The following is a 10448-nucleotide window of genomic DNA, read 5'->3' as shown; positions in this document are numbered from 1 at the left end:
AAGAAAAGAAAAGAAAAAAAAAAACAGAACATTCGCTCAACGATTTGTTTTCATCTGTTTTTTTTGTGTTTGTGTTTTGTTACGATCGCTTCCTAACCGGCATCACGCGAAAGTGACACTAATATAACGGTATGATGTGTACGTCGCGCCTTGCACTAAAACGAATAATAATAAACAGATCCTAGTGCTCTAACTATTTACATTGAACAGACAAGCAGTATTATGTCGTAGGGTATGTGTGTGGCTGTTGCATGAATGTCGGAAGATTGTTTTTGCTTGCTTCTTTTCTTCGCAGTCGCACCCCGCCGGGCTTGCAGTTTAAAGTAGGCTTAGCTAACGATTTTAACAACAGAAATGTCATCGTTGTCCATGCAGTTGATGAAAGATCAAACGATTGCCATGACGCTAAAGAAAGGATTACTATGATGGGCAGTTGTTTGTTGGTGTGATGTCCTAAACGAGCTTCCTTTTGGCAGCACATAAGTAATTTTCTTGAGGGAAATTCTACAATATGAACATATTTTGCGATGGCCAAAATGCTATTCGAACCTGACTGTTTGAAAACGAATTTCGAGTACATTACCCTTCGCAAGGGTTGTCTTTTTTCCGAAAGGAGTCGTTGCGTTGGAAGTGGTTTCGGGACGCACGAGAAAGTATTGCTTATCCTACGCGGCTTGCTCGTATCGCGGTGAGACCTTGTAGTGTAGTGAACTGTTTTGTTTTTCTCGTTGAGTTGACGATGGGTTTCGAACACATGGTAAGTACTAACAAAAATCCTTCCCTTAATGGCTACACAAAAATTGAACACACGCACACATAATAGTAGCGAAGGGTCGCCTTCGAACGGTTGTCCATCTCGGCCTCCTTCTCACCAGCAAAAGCACCGGCCATCATATGGTCTATGCCACTACTACTGCTACTGCTGGTTGGTGATGAGTTCTTGCTGCTGCTGCTGTAGCTGTAGCTGCTCCTTCAGATGTTGTAATCGCTTCCGTTTGATGGCATTCATAAAGTTTTTGTATCGCTTGTCCTCATCATCCAAAGCTGCACGATTGTTGTGCACGACGATTACGTGGCGTAAAATGAAGGAAAACAAAAATACGATTAGTAAAACGGCCCCGTTCGCGTCCGGTGTGTGGTGTTTAAAAGGGGGTGGTGGTGTTTTTTTTTTTAACTTTTCGCTGTCTGTTGGCTTCTTGGTTAGACTTCTAGAAGGCGCAATAATGCGTGTATCAGGCGAGCGTAAAATAATACATGAAATAAAGGCGATACTATGCTACTGCAGGTACATAAAGGGTGTCGAAGGTGTGATGTACAAGTGATGTGTATGAGATGACTGTCGGGTTGGCCGTTTTCAATAATGTTCGGGCGCTCAAAACATAAAACGCTCATTTTATACAGCAGCGTGGTGTATAAAACAGAGTAAAGGGTGAATAACATAATGCAAATGCGAGAAAACCATCACAAAAACGGGATGTACTGCTCGGTGTGTCCTAGAACATGCTCATGAGCATGTAGCTGTGTATGAAGTGTAGGTGATGTTGATATATGTTTGAAAAATGTTTGTATTAATCTTAGAGTTTTGAATTAAATTATGTAAAAAGATAATAAGGGTTTTGTTAAGTTTGTTTATCCCTGGTTGTGAACAGTTGAATAAATATAGCCTATACTACTGGGAACTTAAACATTACATGCTACGAACTATATAACTTTGTTACATTGGAGAAGCAAATCTACAACTTACAGCATATTGCCATTCGTGCTTTACAACGCATGCACTGTTCTTCAACATTTGCTTATCTTTCTAAGCTAAACATAAAAGTTATCTTCATGAATTTATTTTCGTGATAAATTTTGGCAATCGTTCATCATGCAATAGAATTTCTAACACCTGGGGATTCAAATTACGTGTAGTACAAGTGCTCATTGCTACCCGCTTGTCGGTAGTACGGTGCGGTGCAGGTTGTCTGTGCGTAAGGGAGAACACAGTACCTTGTCGGGGTGGCAGTGAGAGGCCATTTGGAATCCATCCGTTGCACCACGGGGGTTGAGAGATAAATATTTCTTTACAGCACTTAAGATATACGGCATAGCATAGGCGTAGCATAGGCGCAATGTGGTACGGGAATATACAGGCTAGGGCATAAATAGGCACTGGCGCCAGTGCGACCAGTAACACCACACCACCGATTAGAGAGCGGTATAATGGGGGCGAATTTTGTTACGTCCAACCATCAGATATAGCGACGGTTGCAGGTGCACCTTGCGGTACGAGGACTTAGGGAATCCGATAGTATCTGAAAGAGAACGGTAAGACGGTTCTTGTGAAGCTGAATATTTTACAGTGTCGGCTGTGGCCGTTTTGCCACCAGTGTGCTTCGAGCAGTAAAGAATGCGAGTGTGCGCTTAGTGCATTTTGTATTTTGTAAATTTTGTTTTCCAATTTTACGATGCATATTTAAAATCATCATATTAACTTTCAGCACTCTAAATTAGAGGTGTTTTTAATTTAATGATTACAAATTCGAATGCAATGCTTGCAATTATTCTATCTTCATGCACAGCTACACTGGGCGATACAAGAAACCTACTAATTTTGTTCTTACATCCTAATAAGCGCCTTTATTTGTACAATTTTGCTAGGCCTACTTTCTATTGTTTATAGCATGCATGTTCGACATTGGCATATTTAAATTTTCTTTTTACATACAACTGAGTGCAATATCGCTCCACAGGCTGTTCAATGCATACATTTCCTTACGTACTACGGGAATAAATATTCACAGCGTGAGCTTACCGTACTTATACTAGCTTATGCTACAACTAATACAACTGGTTAAGTGCAAGCCGGTGGGTAGATTGAATGGCATGCGGCTCCTTCGCTGGAGGAGTGTTTTGTTTTGGATTGGGTTCTAAACACTAGAGATTGATTGCATACGTGGAAAAAGGGTGAAGAAGGAAAGGAGAGCAGGGAGGGGAGGGGCGAGGGGGAGAAGCGCGGCTAAACCATACAGAGATAAAGCTTCCTATCCTAATGGAATGATGCTGATATGAGAGGACGATTGGGTGTCTTTTGGGGTTTGGTAATGGGTTCCAGTTGCACTACGTAGGCAGTAGGATAGTCGAAACAATTCATCAGCCTTAAGTAGTTGTAGTGGTAGTAGTAATAGTAGTAGTAGTAGTAGTATAGGTAGAGAAAGTAGACAGTCGACATCGTTTACATTTGGGTCCGTTGGCGATGTAGAGCAGTTTGTAGTAGACGTGTAAAGGTAGGTAGTGAAAAATAGATGAGTAGAAAAACAAAAACAAATAGTAGTAGAAACGTAAGTGTCCTGGTGTGCGCTATTCAGGGTAAGTTCAAGAAAGGTCAAGAAAGTTCGAAACATTATCAGATGGTGCTTTAGTTGGATAGACCAGAGAACATTGCCATGCCGAAGGTGGTAACAGGTACGCATAGGGGATAGTAGGAAAAGAAGTTGCCATATTGGAACAAAACACTCCGATGGCTACTGGGATTCCAGTAAGTTGGAGCGATCGTCTAGACGTTCAAACTTCCCGTGATCGGGTTCGATTAGGATTGAGGAAAGTTCAGTACCAGCCCAGATCCCAGAACGGGGCAGTATAAACCGGTGGGATTTTACATTGAGAAATTGTTCTGGTAGCCCGGGACGATAAATCACTACGATAAAGTGGAAATGTAATTACTGATAGTGGGTAGTGCTCGAAAGAAAAAACCCCTACGTTCAGAACGGAAAACCATCACAAACGGTGTGTAGAATATACAGTGGAAACTCAACTGGGCCAGGCTGTGTATGTGTGTGTGTGTGCAAATGTTTACATATGTATGACAAACGAGTTGTACAGGTGAAAGAAACCAGAGTAGAAACAGTAGTAGAGTCCCAAACACTATACTCGCTTGGTCCAACCGTTCGGACCGGAAGGACCCCGACGGCCGGAGCTACTCATGCACAATGAGAAGCGACAGGAAAGAGGGCAGGTGGTGGAGGTTTCAGAGTGTGGTACAATAAAAGCATTCTTACCGATTCGAAATTGGGTGCGATTGCAGACGTGTGCAGACACAACGAGAATAGTAATACTTTTTAACTCCTCCTGCTTCCTACAATCAGTGTACTTTTTTCGGTCATTTGTGACGTTCTACGTCCATCAAAACGGTGGTACGTTTTTCTTTAAAGCGGTTGATTTTTTTTCCGACAAAGCGAATTACTTTTTCTTCTGTCTTGTCGTCTTGTGTCAACACGTTGTGACGGGGTGGTTTTGTGGATTGAATAGGAAGTTCTGTGGTACTTCCAGAAGAGCTTGCGCAACGCTACCAAACGGTTAATGTTGTATCAGAGGCTTTGGCCAATTGCAATGGCCACACATTTTTCGAAATCCAGCGAAAAACGAACCTTTTGCAACGGATGTGCTCCGGTGATACTTCTTTTTTCTCTCTCTTTGAATACACTTTTTTTTTAAATTGATGTGTATGTTATTTAAAGAAAACAAACGTCGGCCAAATTTACTCACTTACAAATCTAGCTATCATTAGGTCGTTACTACGCGAAACAGTAGATGATATCAGTGAAAAAATGAACATCAAAATGGAACCACAGTCTAATTTGTGTGCGATTGGGCAGACTTTTGCGTTTACATCCTTAGCTTGTAACGAACTAACTTACCTTATGTATTAAATTTGATTATTAGTGCCTTTTTTTGAGCAAAACAAATACTAAACTATTCTCCTTGAAAGACGTTTAAAAAGTCAGGGGGGAATAAACATTGCTCAGTGCTTTTTTTCATTGATTGTGCTTCAAGAAGATCGGAAGGGAGCAATTGGATGAAGAAGTTGGAAAATTATGATAAAAAAGGGCAAACTATTGAAAGTAGCATCGTATTGTGTGCATACAAAAGGACATACAGTTTAAAATAGACACAAATAAAAATTAAAAAAAGTGGGGAGTTGTGCTGTATATGACAAAAAAATTCACAAGAGTTGTGGCATATTTACCACAAAAGCACAGATATTTATAATAGACATACACGAAAGTAGAAAAAAAAACATAAAGAAATAAAAGAGCAAAACACACGAATAAACAAACACGCACAGACCAAGAGAGAAGAAAAAGAAACACACAAGCTGAGAGGTATCGCATATAGAGGGAATAAACATAGAAAATTCAAACGACACAAAACCCTCCCAACAAGCACACCGAATATACAAGGTGCATACAAGCGTCATACACTCCTAAAACGGATGTTTACGCCCGCGGCGATGCGTTCGTTTGCGGTGAAACTGTTGATCAACTGTGGTGTGCTGTGTGTAGAGATAAAACAATTGCCACCACCGATGATGTGTAGTGGTGTTGTTGTAGTGCATATCCTGATCGGGAACGCCCACACACGGGAAGGCTCACCGAGAACGCATACACAAACCAGCCCAACAACCACAAACGGCACATGCATTCCAAAAAGGGGGGGAACACCATAAAAGAGACAAAAGTGCACCATTACTGTCGGTTTGCACCAAGCGTTCAGTAGTAGCGTCCTGTGCGGGCCGAGCTAGTGCCAGTACTACTACTACTACTGCTGATGCTACTGCTACTGCTAACAGCAGACTGGCTCGCCGGTCGGTTGGCAACATTGGCACTGAGGTGACTGTTCGCCCCGAGATAGTTCCCATTGAGTGCGTAGTTCGGCGGGCTCTTGGTGGTGGTGCGCTTGGCAAAGTAGGAAAAGTTGTACGGATTGCGTGTGGTCGCTTGTGCGATCCGGTTGAAGTACACATCGAACACCGGATGGTAGGTGGCTTTCGGTTTGCGTGTGGTGGTGGTGGTGGTCGGAGCGGCATTGTCATACCCGCCCGAGGGGTCAGCCCCACCGTCACCACCGTCGTACCCGTAACCGTACTGCTGGTGCTGTTGCTGTTGATGCTGCTGGTGCTGGTTGTGTTGGTGGTTGTTGTTGTTGTAGTGCAGTGCGTTACTATTGTCTTCCTCACGGTTGCCATTGTTGTTGCTCCAGGACGGTCGGTGCGTGGTAGTCGTTGGGCTTTTGGTCGTGCTGAAGGTGTATTTACTGAACACGTACGGTGTCTTGGTCGTGGTTTTCGTACTGTACGGTGTCGACTTGGTCGTCGGGTTGTAGTGATTGTAGTTATTGTTGTTGCCGTAGTTGTTGTTGTTGTTGTTGTTGTAGTGATATTGGTTGCCATTACCGTTACCATTATCGCTAGGGCTAGGGCTTTTAGCTGAATGGTATTCATTGGGATATGTACTCGTGGACTTGTGGTGGAAGTACTGGTAGTAGTTCCTCGTCGATGTCGCTGGCGGCGGTGATGGTGTTGTAGTGGTGGTGGTGGTGGTGGTGGTGCTGGCTGTCGTTGTCGTTGTGGTTGATGTCGTTGGCGTGCTAGACGGTTCATAATATTCTTCCTGCTGATCTGACTTGTCGTCGTAGTTATATCTAGAGAACGTTGATCCGTTAAATTTGCGTTTAAAAACTCAGTTTGCTTGGTTGTTTTTTTTTTGGGATTAACATATTGTTTGCTTAATTTGTTGCTTGTTCACATATTTTTGCTATATGTTGTTGTTGTTGTTTTTTACCCTTCGTGCAAATAGGATTAGCATGGAGAGACGGGGTTGTATGGTGAAGGTGAGTTCACTATTTACAATAGAATGGTTGTGGTGGTGGTGGTGGTGGTGGTGGTATTTGTAGTGCTGGACGACGGAATAAGTGTTGACCTCGGATACTTCGGGCTGAGAAGGAGCGCAATAACTGCCGACCTCCAGACTATCTTGTCCGTTCTCATCCATTTTCCACTGGCAACTGGGCGTCCCCATCGGGGTTTATATTCATCAATCCAGGATGAGGATGAGCTTTGACGTGTTCGTGTGTAAGGGATTCGCGTGTATGTGTGTGGTAGTGGTAGACTGACTTCGATGGTAGTAACTGAGTTATAATACTAGTGCACAACAGGGGTCGGGGGGATGTGCTTGTTAGGGAATGGATTGAGGTTATGAGGTGGATGAGGTGTAGATCCTAGTGGAACTGAACTGCATACATCTGTCGGTGATGAACGGTGGGATGTAGCAGACGATCGAGCACGAAAGCTCGCTTCGGACATTTTCTCTCAGTCAGGGGCGATTGGATTTCCGACTTGATCTTGCGTCACAAGACGATGGGCTGTACGCTACTTAGTGGTGTCGTTCCGCGGGGATGTGTTTGTGTTGTGTAAGGTGTACGGTTTGAGTATGAGAGAGACAGTGGTAGGAGAGACGGATGGCAAACGCATGCGAGACGCGATGGTCATTGGTTCATACGTACTTCACAGACTGTTGATTGTAGCGCGTGTACGATGGAGTATGTTGCGAATAGTCCGGAATAATGTTCTCGTGTTCGGCAACACATCTACCATCGAGACAGTGCTACGGAACCGGCAAGGGGGATTGCATGCATTGGGAAGTGTCGTGGGGTTGTTAATTGTTTGGTTTAGTTTGTATTTTTGTTTGTTTTTTTTTTTGTAGGTTCGACAACACAATCGTGATCGCAAGCAAACGAGAGTAACGCAACGTAATTATGAAGCACGGACACACGCAAAACGGACGTTCGGTGAAGGGAGAAGAATGTCAGCAGGAGAATTCGGTGAGAACCACGGAGAAAAAAACAGGGAAGAAAAGAAGAAAAGAAACATTCGATCGTTAGTATCCGCCCGGAACGTCTCGCCGAGGGTCGTTTGCGCCGAACACGGTGCGAGAAAAAGGAACTGCGTTTGTAATACTTGTCCGTCTCCGCAGGATGATCCCTCGGCTGCGGGCCGATAGGCGACGCAGTAGCCGCTGGCCGAGTCGAAGCAGAAGAGCTGCGCGCAGACACGCTCGTCCTTGAAGCAGGCGGACGTCCCGCGATCACGCCGACACTGCGCGTCCAGCGACAACAGCGTCCCGGGCAGCGCCCGTCCGAGGGCTTCGTCCTCGTGAGGAGGATTGTGCAGGCAGCTGGCGGTGTCACCGCTGAAAGGCGGAAAAACAAGACCGAATGTAAGAGCAGGACGACGAAAAGGTCAAGTTGACCGTACTCACTTTAGGAAATGATGGAAACTCTGCACACTGCATGGCGACCAGCGGAATCCTCGCTCGGTGTGTCGAAGATCGGACATAATGTAGCCATCCTCCCAGCGGCACTTCTCCGCTCCGGGACCTCCGAGGTAGCTGGGCGGCGGTGATCCGTCGTGCACGGCACCCAAACTGTGGACGTGGAAAAAGCGCATCAACATGACACCTTATTAATTCCCTTCCGGGCGCACGCGGCGAGTTCGACGACCTCCGCGCGATCGAGTACGTACAGATGGCCAACTTCATGGGCGGCCACAATGATGCCGCTGAAACCGCCGGTATCCTCGATGATGGCAACACTGTTGACCTTTTCCAGCCGCTTGTTCACGACGCACGCTCCACCGACGTAGGCGAATCCTGACGGCGTCCGCGAGGCGAGGGGTTGAGAAAAGGAGTAACGTATCAGTATACGGTTTCAGTTTACAAGCAACGACTGACTGCACTGTTTCTGAGCTACGGGTAGCTCCCCCATCGCGTTGGGGCCAACAGACCAAACCAGTTTTAAGAGAATTAAATGAAATGATCGCTACTGCCACCAAATGCGACAACAAATGACACCCAGAAAGCAATCCGGAAAGTTCACCACAGGTCAGGCCGGGGTGCAGAACCCCCCCCCCCCCCCCCCCCCCTTACCCACTTCGAACTACGTTAGTAGTCGCATCAGTAAAGTAAGCGGATTATAACGTATCGCATTGCAACCGGTAAGCCGAGATTAGGTTGATAAGCCTTCGATTTGGTTTTAGTAAGCATGCTTAAACGAAGAATTTTATGATTAGCTTTACACTTATGATACTTAAGTGAATCGGAAGGCACACCTTCCAGCAATATGTGATGCTTTTGAAAGTCTTAGCTAGAAGAAAGATTGGAGAGATAAACTTGAGTAGAGACTGTAACTACGAGATGTCATCGTGGAAACAAAAAAGTACAGAGTGAGATGGTTGGGTCGTTGCTGAGAGAGAAATTGTAGAAGAGTTCGAGCGACGGAAAATGAAATTGATAGAGCCGGATATCATACAGGTCTTGTCCGGGGGAAGAAGATTATGATTTGTGGTGCATCTGTGTACACACAATTGTTTTTAACGGTTGTGCGAAAAGTAATGAATAAAACATGGTTCTTTTTACACAAGAGCTAGCTTGAAATCGCTTTCAAGAAACCGATTACATAGATAGAGATGCGAAGTAAAAGAAGTATCGCACATCTAGGAATAACATTCGACGTGCAAAAATAAATACAGATGCGTGAGAGAATGGGGGAATGTTTTTGCTATCAAATTTACATCCACTTGTCCAACTTCATTGAATGCTGGCAAGTGCGCTATAGCTGCAACCGTGAACTGTACAAAGTGATGGCTGATGGTTCTGATAAACCAGGGAAGAAAATAAAAGCGAGCAACTCAGGAATTGCCTCAGAGAGGAAAGAGGCAAAACTTGATCTTACTAGTGAGTAAAATGTAACATGTGTAGTTTTTAAAATGACCAACAAAATATACATAGAGGGCAAGTAGGGGAAAGAATCACAGAAAAGAGATAGAAAGAAGGCGAAACACAGAATATGTGTGTATATGGATGCATGAAGGCACAAGAAAAATGCGAAAACTATACAAAGTGTGGAAAAATAATGTGTGAGAGAGAGAGAGAGCAGTGAACATCTTCAATGGGCGAAAGACGAAAACAAATGCAGGAAAAATTACAGGCAAAGTTTGTTCGAAAACAGGATACTGTTTAGCGGACAGGGCGGTTTGGTTTGTGTTTTTGCATGGGATTTCAGTAGCGCACCGCGTCGGTGGCTTATAATTACCTGCGGTACCGCGATTACACGCGTCATTTGCATATTGCCTTCTACACATATCTAGTCTGCAATGGTAATATAATTGATTGTTGTGGTTAACAAAACGGTGAAGATAAGTGCAAATATCATTGAGTAATACGGCATCATTGTCTGCAGCTGGAATTCAATTTCTCTCTTAGAGGACTCTTTCCAGTTGTCACGGTAGTCGCTTGTGATCATTTATAAAATCGAAGATGATGTCTTAGTACTCGCTATGCGACGGTTGTTGGTTGTTTGCTTATACGCTACGGTTGGCTACGTCTCAAGTCTAGGTAAAAAAAGTCTGTCGATTCGTTTCACTTCATCCACTACCGAACGACATACTTCCATTTTCGTACGCTGTTCGAAACGCTGCATATAAAATTAAATGGTTAAAACGCTATCAAATTTTAATTACTGTTTAACTCGACAAACCCGATTCCAATCGAAATCCAGAACAAAAGTTTGTGAGTGAAGAATAACTAAGGCGAACGTTACATGGTTCACGAGAAGCGTTATCCGTTTAATTA

General features: G+C 44.2%; 1 protein-coding gene across 1 annotated transcript in view; it reads right to left on the bottom strand.

The window, feature by feature from the left end:
• Positions 1–315: 315 nt before the first annotated feature.
• LOC131286224 (A disintegrin and metalloproteinase with thrombospondin motifs like) overlaps positions 316–10448 on the bottom strand; it is an 89034-nt gene continuing 78901 nt past the window's right edge. The window contains exons 8-14 of the mRNA XM_058315151.1: positions 9910–9965; positions 8342–8468; positions 8079–8243; positions 7778–8009; positions 7324–7424; positions 6275–6462; positions 316–1044 (exon numbers count right to left, since the gene is read on the bottom strand). Coding sequence (XP_058171134.1) covers positions 917–1044; positions 6275–6462; positions 7324–7424; positions 7778–8009; positions 8079–8243; positions 8342–8468; positions 9910–9965 — 997 coding nt within the window. The 3' untranslated portion in view covers positions 316–916. The remainder of the gene's footprint in view (positions 1045–6274; positions 6463–7323; positions 7425–7777; positions 8010–8078; positions 8244–8341; positions 8469–9909; positions 9966–10448) is intronic.

The sequence above is a fragment of the Anopheles ziemanni genome, chromosome 3 (assembly GCF_943734765.1).
Source record: "Anopheles ziemanni chromosome 3, idAnoZiCoDA_A2_x.2, whole genome shotgun sequence".
NCBI classification, from domain to species: domain Eukaryota; kingdom Metazoa; phylum Arthropoda; class Insecta; order Diptera; family Culicidae; genus Anopheles; species Anopheles ziemanni.
Note: the sequence above shows the minus strand (reverse complement) of the source record. Positions and strands in the feature narration are given on the sequence as shown.